Here is a 16,025-nt window from a genome sequence, read left to right as displayed (position 1 = left end):
GACCTCTTGGTAGGTCCAGGGTTGCCCTCTCTGACTCCTTGGTAAGCCTTGCGTCCGCTTCTTCCACTAAGTGACGGACCAACCATTTGGTCTCACTCTCTCAATGACCAATAATGGCTCACTGAGTCTTCACCATCTCTCGTTCACTGGCCAACTAAGGCCTCTTGATCTAGTAGACTTGTTCACTGTACTGCATCCGTATAACTAATGACTGACGCTACAATATGGAGCTACCTTATATAGAGTTTGGTTGACACAGCTACGTAATCTCCAAAAATAACAATGACATACTCCCACCTACGCGACAGATATTACACACAGTGGTGAAATAGCCCCACGGCGATTGAGTCGATGCGCGCATATTCTAAATAAATACGATGACATAGCCATGGAGTGGCGATGACTTGGCAGAATCGCCAACAATATTGCACAATGCACCAACGTCACATCCGATCTCTGATATATACAACAATTCTCACTGTACAGGTATTGAGTGTTATACTACACATACGTATATATGTATACATCAAAGTGCAATCTTGCAAGCAACAGGCAATTGCAAAATTGAATAAAACGGATAATTACAATAATAGTACAATATCACAGATAAAATAATAATAATACTGACATAATAATAATAATAATAATAATAATAATAATAATAATAATAATAATACAGATAAAATCATACAATAATTAAAAATACAGATATCATCTTGTAACGGGATTTGAACCGTTACACGGCTTACTCTCTGTACCTCACACTACAAGTTATGTATTAAAGCACTAGAGAAAGCTGAACCTGAGACAGGATCGAGCTTGAGTTCATATATTATCACGGCAGAATTCACGCCCAGTGGCGAGATTGCAATCGGCAACGTAGAACTCACGCTCAATAGAGAGTACTGTGGTAAATAGGTAGTTTAGTTCGAAAATCAAATACTATGTAAACAAACACAAAGGTATTAGACTTGGAAAAGTAAATAAATGCATTTGCTCACTAATGACCATGGATACCGTACATCTAAACCCTCTGAAGTCTGGCTCCGCGGTGTGTGTAGTGGGGGGGGGGGGGCGACGCGTCCGCCTGTCACCCGGCGACTACGGGTTCGATTCCCGGCCGGGTCAGGGGTTTTTAATTGTGATTAATATCTCTGGCCTGGGGACTAGGTGTTGTGTCGTCCTTAATGTTCCTTTCCTCAAATTCAACACTTTACACTCCCCCCATTTCCAAATGCACGCAGGTTCACAACATATGGCGCAAAGTAGGGGCAAAAGTTCTTCTTAGGTCAACGCCCCGAATAAATAGCATTAACCTCAGAAAATTTGTTGTTAGAGTTCGTTCCCATTCCGTAGATCATTTTAATATACTTCAGTGATGTTTCATAATTTGAAGCTTTATATGACGTGCCTTAATTTTTCTCACTGTCTTTCTTTTTCTGTTCAAATTTCACTTGCTTCCATTCTTGCGGGGTGTATCATGACAGAATTTGTCGTTCTAAAATTGACATTACACTTTTCTTGATTCCAGGGATAGCAACGCAGTCGGATCTTAACTGGCTGATGGGAATCTCAACATTGTTGGGCTTCGTGCGAGGGTCCACGACTGTCAACCTCAACCTCTCAATCAGCGAGTCCTGCAGCGCGGAGAAACTCCCGGCCGCTCTTGGCATCAATATGGTACTCAAGGGGATCACTATTCTTATGATCGGTCCATTCATTGGTAAGCTGATGAGATGCATCTCCCTTAATATTGCCTCCAGAAGTCTCCCCTCCCCCCCCCCCCCTCCCCATCTATGTTAATCCTCTCGCAGACGTCCAATGATCTTAATACATACAGCAAACATTTTCCGCTCGGTTTTGGCTTTACTTGATAATATGTTATTGCAGATATGGCCATGTAGTGAACAATGATATGTTACGTTAGTGACAAAGATTTTGGAGACACTGGAACACAAGTAGTGGGAGTTCATTGAGTTGGTTACATGGCACGGGTCATCTATCTCTGAACCTGCATTCGGGAAATTGTGGGTTTGAATTCCACTATTGACGGACTGAAATGTTTATCCGTGATCTCTTATTTTCAGGAAAGTGCCAGGGCGATACGTTTTGAAACCATAATCAATATCTTTCGTGTCTGTCACAGAAAAGTTCTTATCTTTATGTGACTTAAACAGTTACGGAAAAATTGATAGGGGGGCACAGTAGGTTCTACAAACATCTTGTCCATCTATATACATGCAAAAAAATTATCATACTGGTATGTAGAGATGAAGAACCAATGCCTATCAACTCTTGCAATTTTTGGACTGTTACAGGATATTTCTATGAAGGAGTCACTAAACACACCACTATATCTATTCTGATATATAGAATAGATTGAAGCACTGAGTACCGAGCTCGATAGCTGCAGTCTCGTAAGTGCGGCCAGTATCCAGTATTCGGGAGATAGTGGATTCGAACCCCACTGTCGGCAGCCCTGAAGATGGTCTTCCGTGGTTTCCCATTTTCACACCAGGCAAATGCTGGGACTGTACCTTAATAAAGGCCACGGCCGCTTCCTTCCCACTCCTAGCCCATCCCTGTCCCATCGTCGCCATAAGACCTATCTGTATCGGCACGACGTAAAGCAACTTGCAAAAAGAAGCACTGAGTGCAAACCTCTACAGAAGGGATGAGTCTGCTGACCCGCTGAGACCACCACCGTTGTCAATTTGACAGTGTCATTAAGGCGGTGATTTCTCAACTTAAGCGGATGGTGAGATATTTCTTCTTTTATTAGCTACAAAGACAGGCCTTGATGCGTTTTAGTATAATCGGTATCAAATGCTTCGTGAAGAACAAAACATAAGTAAGAAATTCGTAAGCACATGTCAAGCCGCGGTTAAAATACAGGACTACCTGGTTTACGTTATAAAGACATTGTGTTTCCAGCTTACAAATAAGGACATTAAATATTGTGTAAACGGAAAATGAAAACTAGTAAATTCTAAACATTACCTGTTTATACAATTGAAACGGAAACGCAATTGGTTCTCTTAACGAAGAAATCTTCAACGTACTGTGTAGGCCTATGTTAAGTTCGTAATTGTATGTATATTAGGTATCCAGCCGAAGGTTGGTTTGATTCTCCACAGCTCCGCCAACAGCTGTCATAGATACTGAAGAGGCATACTTGGGAAAAGGGGAGTGAGGTAGTTTCCCGTTGCTTTTATGACCGGGCTAGAAGTTACTATTATATATCGGTCTGCCAAGCCCACTGACATGCATGCACCAACCGACCCCATGAGCAATATTTTCACACCATTCATAACAGGGACTGGCTGCATTAGGAATGGCATTACTAGCATCGCTCATACCTCGGTCGCTTTCATCCTGTCAAAGCCAAGGATGAGACTGAGACAGGTTCAATGAAAGTAACACATTTAGTCTATCCCATACCAGAAGACATAGTGCACTGTAAACATTACATTAAAGTAATTAAGTAAACAAGCTCTGATTATAATATATAATAACTGACTCTTGCACTATAGTACTACTGAAAACTAAAATAAATATGATAACGACCACGCTTACGGACTACCGCCGAGAAATGCCCTGAGTAACGGACGTTTTACCCTTCGCCCAGCTAAGCACTCTGGACACTTTCACCTTTTACTCATGGTGCCTCTGACAGGCACTGCTTCTCATTCACCTACTGTGGCGAGATGACTTAACAGGGCTAAGGAACTCTACAATTATGTTCCAAATGTATGGTTTTATTTGTGCCTTTGAAAGGGAAATAGGTATGCAATAGATGTGTCAAGTTCATAAAATGTTGGCCGTTTCTTATTAGGTGCAGTATTTAGCATACACTACCTGAACAAAAGTATCCGACATCTATCTGAAATTTCACTTAGACATTACGCGTGTCATGTTCCCTATTATTGGACATTAATATGGGGTGGATCCTCCTTTCGTCTTTATGAAGACTTCAACTCTGCTTGGCAATGAGGTGTTTGAATCTCTGTGGAGGAATGGCAGCCCATTCTTCCTCAATAGCCGAAACCAGAGAATACTCGTCGCCTCCTTTTAAACTGGCGGACGCTGGGGTCCCAAAGGAGTTCCATTGGGTTCAGGTCGGACTCAGGGAAGGGCAGGCCACTCCAGTCAATTTTAGGAATGTTTTTCTCCACAAACCATTGCCTCACAGATGCAGCTTTATGACAGGGTGCATTGTCATGCTGATAGTCATTGTCTCCGAACTGGTCCTCTACTGTACGCAGTACACAATGGTTTAAAATGTGTTCATATCATTCTGCATTTAGTATTCTTAAGCGCAACAAGGGGACCACATCCTAACCACAAAAAACACCCCGTACCATAACACCACCTTCTCCGTATTTCACTGTTGGCTCTATGCAGGTAACATTATCCAGGCATTCGCCAAACGCCGAACGTTACATCGAATTTCCAGAGGGTATAATGTGAGTCAAAACTCCAAGTCACACGTTTTCAGTCATCCACGGTCCAGTGGCGTCGCTCTTTACACCATCTCAAGTGTCGCTGAGGACTGACTATAGAAATGTTTGGCTTATGAACAGCAACTTGACAATTGCATCCCATTCTATTTAACTCCCGGCGCACAATCATTGTGCTGGCTGGACTGCTGGTAGCACTTTGGAACTCACGAGTGATTCCTTCCGGTTTTTCTACAACCACTCTCCGCAATGCTCGACGGTCCCTGTCCGTCATAAAAGGAGGTCTGGAGATAGTGGTTTCGAATCCCACTGTCGGCAGCCCTGAAGCTCGTTTTCCGTGGTTTCCCATTTTCACACCAGGCAAATGCTGGGGCTGTACCTTAATTAAGGCCACGGCCGCTTCCTTCCAACTCCTAGGCTTATCCTATCCCATTGTCGCCATAAGACCTATCTGTGTCGGTGAGACGAAAAGCCACTAGCAAAAAAAAAAAAAAAAAAGAAAAAAAGAAAATCTACCTGGTCTTGGTTTAGCTGCGGTTGTTCCTTCGCATTTCCACTTCACATTCATATCACAAACAGTCGACTAGGGCAGCATTAGCAGAGTTTGAAATGTCTCTGATGGATTTGTTACTCAGATAAAAAATGAAATGGCTTTTGGTGCCGGGAGTGTCAGAGGACAAGTTCGGCTCGCCAGATGCAGGTCTTTTGATTTGGCTCCCGTAGGCGACCTGCGCGTCATGATGAGGACGAAATGATGAAGACTACGTGCCAGCGAAATTAACCAATTATGCTTAAAATTCCCGACCATACCGGGAATCGAACCCGGGACCCCTGTGACCAGTGGCCAGCACGCTAACCATTTAGCCATGGAGCCGGACGTTACTCAGGTGATGTCCAATGACTAGTCCACGTTCGAAGTCACTGAACTCTCTTGACCGACCCATTCTGGTGCTACTGCTTCTCTACCGACAACTGACGGGCCCATCTCTCGTGACATCTAGGATTCAGTTCCGCATTACATAGGGATGTCCGATACTTTTGTTCAGGAAGTGTGTATCTCTTGACTGAGGCCAGAGCAAAATGTATCTTCCACTGTGTATCTCATTTATGGTCGACACAGTAGGAAAGCTGCTGAGGTATCCGTGGTTGCTCAGTAATATCATTCAGGGCACGACTGGTGCCTCTTGATGGTATGAAATATGTTATCCCTTGGGTATGTCGTGCTACACTCTCTGGCCCAGTGAGGAAAATAATGGGCCGGGCTGAGTGGTTCAGACAGTTGAGGCAATGACTTCTGACCCCAACTTGGCAGGTTCGATCCCGGCCCAGTGCGTTAGTATTTGAAGGTGCTCAAATCCGTCAGTCTCGTGTCGGTAGATTTACTTGCACGTAAAAGAACTGTGGGACTAAATTCGGACATCCCGGCGTCTCCGAAAACCCTAAAAGTACGTAGTAGGACGTTAAGCCAATAACATTATTAGGAATGGCTTCTCACATTGAGTAACAATCCTTCTTAAAACACTGCCATCGGGATTTGGGACACATGTCTGATAAAAGTATTTCGTCGTAGCTCGTTTAGGATAATAATGCGAAAATATCGTTTACTGTCAGTTCCTGTGGCTTCACTCACGTTAAAGTAAGACTTAATTCGATTTGGTAACAATATTGAGCAGTCCACTGCTTATTTCTGATCACCCTTTCTGTCACATTTCATCTCTTTCCTCGGCCTCTGCTTCAGTTACTTTGTCCAAGACCGTAGCTTTCTATATTCTGCCCCAAACTTTCACTCACAGAGTGGAACATTATATGGTTTCTCGGACTTCCATCACTAACGCCTACCCATAATGATTCACCATTAACCACCCAGCTGTACCACATTTGACATGCAGGAATATGCCAATGTTTCTTAGGAATAAAAGTTCCACTTCCCATTTTTCACGCATGTGATTTTATTAGAATCACAAGCGGTCTTCTGAATTGGTGCCATCTAGGCGATCTACCAATGAGTTTCAACAATCTAGAAACGAAAGCGGATACTGGAACGGTTGCTATGGATGAAGTAAATTAATTTTGTTGGATGACACTGGAGTGCACCAGCAGAGATATTTAAATTGCCAACAACAATGACACAAAGTGGCGAAATATTTGGTACACCTAAAAAATCAAGTACCTCAGCCGGAATCAAACCAGTGACTCGGACACTGTACCACTGATCCACCAACGCACCTAGTTTGTCCCTGTGACTTGTTGATTGTAACAAAACGCAAATTGCCTCCAGGAATGAATGCTAAGTCAGGATTGCCAAATCTATTATTGGAATAGAAAACGTTCTTCCTGATGTTGAGCCCTTCAGAATTTCTGCATGAGTACTATCTTTGTCCAACTTTACCCAGTCAATATCGTTCCGTTGGTTAGACCGGCAATAGTATTCAGATTGTAAATAAGTATTATGACGCATCCAACTTTTATTCCTAAATTGTGAATTACGCATTCAGCAGGATAATGTATTGCTTCATTAAGTTCATCGGAGTTAATGCTAGTATGGTGTTTTATTACCTTTCAAAATGTTCAGAATCTGTTGGGCCGGGCTGACCTTCTGACCCCAACTTAGCAGGTTCGATCCTGGCTCGGTCCGGTGGTATTTGAAGGTGCTCAAATACGTCAGCCTCGTGTCGGTAGATTTACTGGCACGTAAAAGAACTGCGGGACTAAATTCCGGCACCTCGGCGTCTCCGAAAACCATAAAGAGTAGTTAGTGGGACGTAAAACAAATAGCATTATTATTATTATTATTATTATTATTATTATTATTATTATTATTATTATTATTATTTTTAGAATCTGTTGGTCTGACATTTTCCTGTCACTTTCGTAAATTGAATTCTCATTTGGATAAGAATATAAATCTAATATATATATTTTGTGAAACATCAGTAATATAATTGTGGCCTAATTCTCCTTTGCCGAGTTTTACTACATTTGGGATCTACAGATTTTACATTTCTTTTTAGCTTAAAAGTACTTTTGGGCCATAGATTTCAACTTGACTGAACAGGGATCGTGAATAACTTATATTATATAGTAGACTACTAAAATCTGAAGTCGTTTGAAGTAGTTCTAGGCTTCTGCAGCTAATTTTACTGCCATTTTCAGTTTCCTGTCATTTGTATGTCAATTACTAATATCTTCCTGTGTGCATACCTTCCTTTTTGTTGCAGGTCTTTTTTCAATATCCCAATAAACCCGAATCATAAAACGGAATTCTTGAACTTATTTTAAACGTCGTACATTGATCAATCATACGCAGCAACCGGTCCCTGATGTATTGGTCCAACCAATATAGCGCCCAACAAGGCCATACCCAGGATTTTTTCGGAGGGGGTTAGGATGTGTGTGTGTGTGTGTGTGTGTGTGTGTGTGTGTGTGTGTGTGTGTGTGTGTGTGTGAGGAGGGGGCTTCCGAAAACAAAAACTATAGTAACGATTTTTTAAATTTCCAAATTGGTTTTACAGAAAGAGTTTGAAGTAGTTTCAGAGCAAAACCTTTTACAACTCAACGGGTGAAGTAGAAAGGTGAATGTATAGCCTTCTGGTAGGCAGAACACGCTTTAACACGTGCGTGAAGTGCGACACAAAGATTTGTCATTTGGTTAAAGATATAGGCAACAGTATGTTTCACTGTAATTATAAAAACATTTAGTAGTTTGATTCATTTTTTAAATCTTCTAGCGGCTCAATAACATGAAAATATTTCTATATGTTTATTGAAATTGATTTTTATGGTGCAAAATGTATTAAGAAAATAAAAAAATCTATATATCTAACCAATTAACATTTCCAGTTATGTTTTCAGTAAACTTGTTAACTATATCCATAGAGAAACATCTAAAGATGGCACAGATCTTATACGTTAAATTCAATAGTTTATTTTGCAAATGTTTGCTTTTATAATATTTCCAATGTATTGTAGGCAATTTCGGAGGGATTTTGAGCCCCCACTAACCTCCCCCCTGGGTATGGCCTTAGTGCCCACACTTGTCCGTTGGCTTCAGCTATGGCAGCACTTTGGTGATGTGTTCTGTCTTATTCTGTGCTCGTTGGTGATACTAATGGTTTCGCTAATATGGCTACAGACACAAAACTCGGCAGTACCTGTAGCTATATCTACGTTATTCTTTGTTGATTGGCAACCATTTACAATGCAATGAATATTCAACCCTCATTTTTTATGTATCGCATTCTATTTGCGACATTTTCAAAGCAATAGGTGGGACTTAGTTCACTCATATCAGTAAATGATAATATTGTAACAAAAAGACAAAAGCAATTCTCTGAAGAGAGGCATTCCATCGAGAAAAAATCAAATATACAAATAATTCTCCGAATTATATCTCTACTATGGAAATACTTATAATGAAGCATCCACGAAGGAAGTTTGTTAGATGTCATCAAGGATGATCGTAGTTCGACCTCATGCCAATGGGTGCGCGTCAACATGGAGAACATGACACACAATCACTTGACTCAAACCCTCGCAGTTATGGAAGGTTGGTTGTATTTTTATTGTAGGAATAGGGATTTTATATACACTATATAGAGCCTGTATATATGTTCCTTTCTTTATACTACTAACCTTCCATCTTTAGTTTTTGTTATTTGGGAAAAAGGATGCACCAAAACAAAGAAAACCAGTAAGTCTCCGTAGTTAGAAAAGAATTGCGTATGAATGTTCTGTAGAAAACTAATTTCTGAGCACACGTGGTAGCTCCATTCTGTAAGAGACTACCGCAAAATCGCAAGTTCCTTTGACCCCAGGTAGTAAGACGGCACAAACATCATCTCTAGTGATACATTCAGTATTAAATGAGAAATAATTAAAGCTCATGCCTGCTGTCATTTCTTGATGGTTACAGTACTTTTGCATCCATCTCTTGGCACAGGCCAGAGCAAAGTGTAGCTTCCACTGAAGTCCCAGTCTCATCCATGGCTGTGACAGTATGGAAGCTGCTGAGGTATGGGTGGTGCTGATTAATGACATTCGGAGCACAACCAGTGTGTCTGAGTGTCCTGAAAGGTGTTGCTCATAGGGTTAGTTGTGCTACAATAGCACTGTCTGGCCCAGTGAGGAAAGCAATGGCAAACTACCTCACTCCTCATCTTGCCTAGTACGCCTCATTTTGGTACTGCCATTGGTTTTTGTGGTTTCCCTATAACTGCATAGCCTTTGGTGATGCTATTTGAGGATCCAACCACCCTCTGGGCTGATGACCTAACAGACAGACCATTAAAACTCGACAATAGGTTATCCAATTTAGTTACTCTTATACCTTAACAAACTAACCTTATCGTGCCACAGCCCTGATGGGCCTTATCCTACCAAGCGATCGGTGCTCAGACCGAGGGCCTGCAAATTACGAGGTGACACCTGGTTAGCGCGACGAATCCTCTCGGCCGTTATTCTTGGCTTTCTAAACATAGGTCGTAATCACGTAGGCTGATTGGACACCGAACCAATTCTCAGAACCAGTAAAAATCCCTGTCCTGGTCAGGAATCGAACCCGGGCTCTCTTGGTGTGAGGCAGGCACGCTACTCCTAGACCGCGGGGCCGCCTTTCTCTTACACCTTATAGAAAAAATGTAGCAGGGCTGGGTTAGGGTCACTGCTGCAAGTTTTGACGTAGCCGCATACTTAGAGAGTTCACAGAAACTAATCTGATGGCACCTCATAGACGTGTTAACACGCCGGAGTCCAGAGCTATGCTAATTGTTAGCCACGTGGCACGTCAGTTTTCGTACCTAAATATGGCGGCTCTAATGTATCGCCCATTAACGTCACACCGAGGTCAGGTTCTTGTTGCTTGATACATTGGTCCTTCCTCCTTAAAACTGCAGACATGTTAGACTTGATGGAATTACATTTCGAATAAACCAGGAATCAAACCTAGAGCCCAAGAGCAGGGTGGGGAAGTGAGAAGGTTCCTATGTCTCTGCATTGTCACGCGCGTGTCTTGTGTTACTCTGCGAGACTATATAGATTCTCATTCAGCACCCACATATCTACGTAGTAGAAGTTACGTCGAACACAAGACCTTACTCTGCGTTAAAGATTTCAGAGAACCCTATCGTCATCGTCGTCATCATCATCCCCACCATCCCATAACCAGACGCGCAGGTCACCCTAGAGCGTCAAATAGAAATACCTGCACCAGGAAAGCCGAACATGCCCTCGGACACTCTCGGCGCTAAAAGCCATACGATAATAAAAAATACAGAGTGAGTTCGCTGTACGGTAAATGTCGCGTAGTTGTGAGCTTGCATTCGGGAGATAGTTGGTTCGAATACCACCATCGGTAGCGCTGGAGATTGTTTTCCGTAGTTTTCGCATTTTCACACCGGGTAAATGCTGGGGCTGTACCTGAATTAAGGCCCCGGCCGCTTCCTTCCCAATCCTAGCATTTCATAGACGCGTCGTCGAAAAGCTTCAGTGTGTTAGTGCGACGTTAAACCACTAGCAGAACGTAAAATAAAATCAACAAAATAAAATGAAATAAAATAAAATAAAAAAACATCAGAAGGAGACATTAATATCTAATGATGAAGCTTTCAATTACCATAAAACAAGAGACTATTATAGGACATTTAAACAATACCAAATTATACTCCCCCTCCTCTTTTGATGAAGGATACTAACGTAAAGATGGCCCATAATGATTAGGACAATGCAATAATTTTGGCTGAACACTTCAAAACACTACTTAATAGTGATGAACTGGAGGATTATTTTCAATTTGATATGTATCCCAGAAATAAAGCACCTCTGCAAAAGATCACACCAACCGGTTTACGATGAAGTGCGTGCAGCTATTGATTCACTTAAAACTTTTAAAGTGGCGGGGGAGAATCAACTAATAGCGGGACTTTGGATGAATGCAAATGTAGAGACTATTCGTAATTTACGTAAAAATCTCATGGACATATGAAATACCGAAAAATTGCCTGAAGAATGGAATGTTGCAATTATATACCCACTACACAAAAAAAGCCTATACCTGAATTAAGGCAGATCCTAGTAATTATCGAGGAATTTCTTTGCTGGATATCACAAGATTTTCTCTAAGATTTTGTATTCCAGAATTCAGGAACAACTTGGTAGTGAATTTGGTGAATATCGGGATGGTTTTCGTCCAGGACGAAGCTGTCCAGATCAAATTATCAGTCTCAAATGGATTATTAAACATCAAAGGATTAGGAGCAAAAATGTAGTGATCACTTTCGTTGGTTTTCAAAACCCTTATGATAGTATCCATCGTGAATCATTATTGCATGACCTTACTCTATGGGGTTTACATCGGAAACTTGTTAACCTTATTTCGGTCACTCTTAGAAAATAATACAAACTCTAAAGTTAGGTTCAGAAAAGAAATCTCTGAGCCATTTGAAATTAATATTGGTCTTCGACAGGGAGATGGATTATCGCAGTTGTTTAATTGTGTGCTGGAAAAAATTAGGCGTGAATGGAATAAGGTATGTATACTGACTGTTAAGACTGGAAGAAATATTTGACTAAATTGCCTCACATTTGCTGATGGTCTAGCATTATTAGCAAATGGTATTGAAGATGCTAAATTTCAAGTAGAGGAATTGGAACGATTAGCAGTGAAGGCTATGTTCGAGAGAACAGAAATGATGCCATCTTTTCAAGTCGACACTTCACATATTATGTTAAATAATACTCAAAAAATAAAGATTGTAGACAAATTAAATATCTTAGTGAGATTATAACTTAGAATTCTAACGAAAAAGTATCCATACATAGTGGAACTCAAAAACTGAGATGAGCACAACAAATTACCTGGCCGAGTTACAAGAAACGGTCTCCCTCGATTGATGCTAAATTTCGACATTATTACTCCGTCGTTAAGCAAGATGCAACATATGCAAGTGAAACATTAAGATAACTACCCAATAAACAACAGACAAAGTGCAGAAAGCTGATAAAAGAATATTCTTCGCACAATTATTAATAAAAAGGCGCCAGATTGCTGACCATTGGAGACTTTTGCCAAATTCAGTACTTTACAAGGGAAGTGAGTCGATCATTGACACGATGCGAAAAGGGAGGATTGCATTTTTATGGACACAGATACCGCTCACCAAGTACTAGACCCCTGGAACAAGATTATTTCTTTTGACATAGTAAAATTAAAAAAACGCATGGTTTAAAGAAATACAGATGGATTTAGATGAAATGAAAATTACTAAAGATCAAATTGAAAAGAGAGAAGAGCAACGGATTCTAAATAACAAGTACACAAGCCTATCACTAAAAATATCGCAGCGTACGCAGTATGTTATATCTGCAGAAGAAAGAGCCGCAAGATCATCCAGAATAAAGACATTTTTGGAAAGGAAAATGCTGTCAAGTGTTAAAAGCTGAACTTATTCTTTGAAGACTTTGTTGTTTAAGGTTTAATTTTGGTGCTCCGGTGTGGGCGTAAACAATGTAAATAAAATAAATACCGATAATAATAATAATAATAATAATAATAATAATAATAATAATAATAATAATAATAATAATAATCACCATCTTCTTTGAAACTGCCAACGGCCGTAGCCTTGTTGAAACACCGGATCCCGTGAGATCTCAGAGGTTAAGCAACATTGGGCGTGGTCAAAATTTGGATGGGTTGCCACGCACTGTTGGTGGGGGGGTAAAGGAATGGAGGAGCGGAAACGACCTGGCCACCCTACCGTACGTAAACTCCGGCTCAGGCACAGCTCTGCGGAGGTTCAGACCTGCCTTCGAACAGAATACACCCTTCCTTTTTTTTCTTTGAGACTGACTTTTCCAGAAGTTTCCACCATTACTCTCTACTTAGTACCAGGCTCTTCTAATTTCCCACTTGACTCGCATATTGTTTCCACGTCAGCTTACTTTTTCCAACTTTTCCAGTTCCTTCCAGTGTTGTGTTAATGCCGGCATTCTTAGCGGCCTCCTCTGAAGTTAGAGGTGGTTATAGCACATTTAAACACTTCCCGCTCTGCCATACTGCCTTCGTAGTGAATCCTTTACTCCAAATTGGTTCAAATTGTTTTTAAAAGGCAAGTTGGACATCATTTAGGCTGCCAATATTCTAATTTGGACGTACCATTCTACTCTTCAAGATGGCAGAGAAATGGATTTCTGTCGGGCGATCTGTGGCTATATTTTGTCGAGTAAACACCGAATGTGTCTTTTACATTCTGACATCGTACGAGATGATGTGCCAAATGAACTTCCTTTCGACCTTAAAAAGAACTTACTGTAAAGGAAAAATAGTTTGGAAAATTTATTATTTTTCTGGAAATCTCCTTTTTCGCAAAGTGTGTGGTCATTTTCCATCAACTATTCCTGCATCCTTTTGGGTTAGGGGCTAACTGCATGCAGATTTGTAGCTTCCTAGACCTTATAGTATCATATATTTTGTTTAAACTGAATAAATGATTGCTACTTTTTATTTTTATTTAATGCAATAATTTCTTTATCTTACTCGGATCTCTGTGTTTCAGGATGGTTCCGAGATAAAACTGGAAGCTTCCCTCTGTGCATACACGCCCTCTCGATCATGATAGTGATCCCCATGATCATCTGGTTGATTGAACTTGCGGTTAAGAGACATCGATGTGTGAGGTGACCTTAAATCTAAAAAAAAAAAAAAAAAAATGCTAAACACACACCCAGTGGGGGAGAGAAGTCCACGAAACTGTATTATTCATCTGGTGTGTTCTGATTACAACACCAACACAAACCTAGTTACATATCTCCTGAGATGATAATTTCAGTCAGTGAACACGACAATATGTTATGAGATCTGGTGTTCAAAAGGAGGAAATCGATTACTATAGTTTACTATAGTTTGCGGTATATGCTTTCTAGTGTGCTGAGAGAATTCGACGATATAGAAGAGTGAGAGGTTTTTCTTTGTAATATAAAACATCTAAAGCCTTGTTTGATTTCTTCTGTTCATGATTAATCTGGAAGGACCAGAATGAAATGCAACATATCAGAAGTCAATTCAAATTACAGTGTTTTTATAGGCAATATAATCAACTTTCAAAATATATCATAACGTTCTTGTGTGTGTGTTAGAAGAATATGAACTCATATTCAAGGAAGTGCGTGTGTTTAAGTCTACTACCTTCGCAAAATGGTAATAATGTTATTAATTTTACAGTATAATCTATGTTAGTATGTATTAGTAATCGCGATGAGCTCTTGTGAAAGTGAAGTGAAGGTAGCAAGAGGTACAAAAGCATGATTTATGATTTTTATGTTTAATAATGTTACAAAAAGTGTATGTGGAGTATTTAGTGGTTTCCAGTGGTCTGTAATGTTTTATAACATTGAATTCCGAAGCAATATATTAGAGAAAGTGAGTTTGAAATATTTAAATTCTAAAATTAAGACCTCTGATAAAAAATCGAAAGAGTGCAAGTGCACATTTATTTGGAAAATATAGTAAATAAACGTACGAAACTCAGGGAAAATAAAGGAATGGCTCATTTAGAAGTGTTTCTTTAGTTCTGTTTTCATAAACCAACACCTAATTCGTCTTTCAAGAGGATTTATCTGATGATCAGACAGTGAAAAGATGCAGTGTGATAGATATTTGAACCTGCCTTCGAAGTTGTCATGGCTATACATCTCGGTAGATTACGAATTCCTTTGTTTCCGCTGTGAGGCCTGATTAGAAGATGAACCGTATTTAAGTAGATGGAGAATCCAACACAAGTTTCATATTATTGCTTCATGTAAGGGGTTAAGGACAATACATGAAACATATTTTCCAAGCTTGTAGAGTCCGGCTTCTTGACTGAAAGGTTAGCATCGAGGCCTTTGTTTCATAGGGCCGTGGGTTCGATTTCTGACGGGGTCGGGCTTTTTAATGGTGTCCGATTAATTCCTCTCATTACCTCTGATTAGGAGACTGGATTTTTTTGTCCGTACGCGTTTCTCTTTACATTAGAGGCAGAGCTGAAAGGCTCAGACGGTCGCTTCCTTTCCACGCGTAGCCCTTTCCTGTCTCATTGTCGCCATAAATCCTATCTATGTCGGTGCGACATAAAGCCAATTGTAAAAAAAAATATTCAGTTGTAATTGTATTTCAACGGGATATAATACCAACGTTCCTTTCACTGGGCTAAATTATTTCTTTGTCTTACGTTATTTATTAAGTAAATGTATTTAACCTGCCCTGTAGTATGTTTGTGAGACCTGGTGGAAATTTGATTATACAGCATTGAATCAAATTCTCAAAAGAAAACTATTATGAAGAATAATCCACGGGGCAGGTTAATTACATTTACATATAAAATAACATAATATAAAACGGAAGAATTTAGTCCGGTGAAAGTAAAGTTGGTATTCTCTCGCGTTGAAATTACAATCAATTATATCTTCTTTCACAATTGACTTTGCGTCGCACTGACACAGCGGGAAGGAAGCGGCCGTGGCGTTAATTAAGGTACATTCCCAGCATTTGCCTGGTATGAAAATGGGAAACCACGGAAATCCATCTTCAGG

The 16,025-nt window shown here is 40.3% G+C and overlaps 1 protein-coding gene across 2 annotated transcripts in view; it reads left to right on the top strand.

Annotated features, from left to right (window-relative positions):
* LOC136856724 (monocarboxylate transporter 12-B) overlaps window positions 1–15,011 on the top strand; it is a 191,366-nt gene extending 176,355 nt beyond the window's left edge. For both annotated transcript variants that reach the window (XM_067134798.2, XM_067134797.2), the window contains exons 7-8: window positions 1,532–1,723; window positions 14,012–15,011. In XM_067134798.2, the coding sequence (XP_066990899.2) occupies window positions 1,532–1,723; window positions 14,012–14,136 (317 nt within the window). In that variant the 3' untranslated portion in view covers window positions 14,137–15,011. The remainder of the gene's footprint in view (window positions 1–1,531; window positions 1,724–14,011) is intronic.
* The last annotated feature ends 1,014 nt before the right edge of the window (window positions 15,012–16,025 follow it).

The sequence above is a fragment of the Anabrus simplex genome, chromosome 1 (assembly GCF_040414725.1).
Source record: "Anabrus simplex isolate iqAnaSimp1 chromosome 1, ASM4041472v1, whole genome shotgun sequence".
In the NCBI taxonomy this organism is placed as follows: Eukaryota; Metazoa; Arthropoda; class Insecta; order Orthoptera; family Tettigoniidae; genus Anabrus; species Anabrus simplex.
This window is presented reverse-complemented; position numbering and strand designations above follow the sequence as displayed.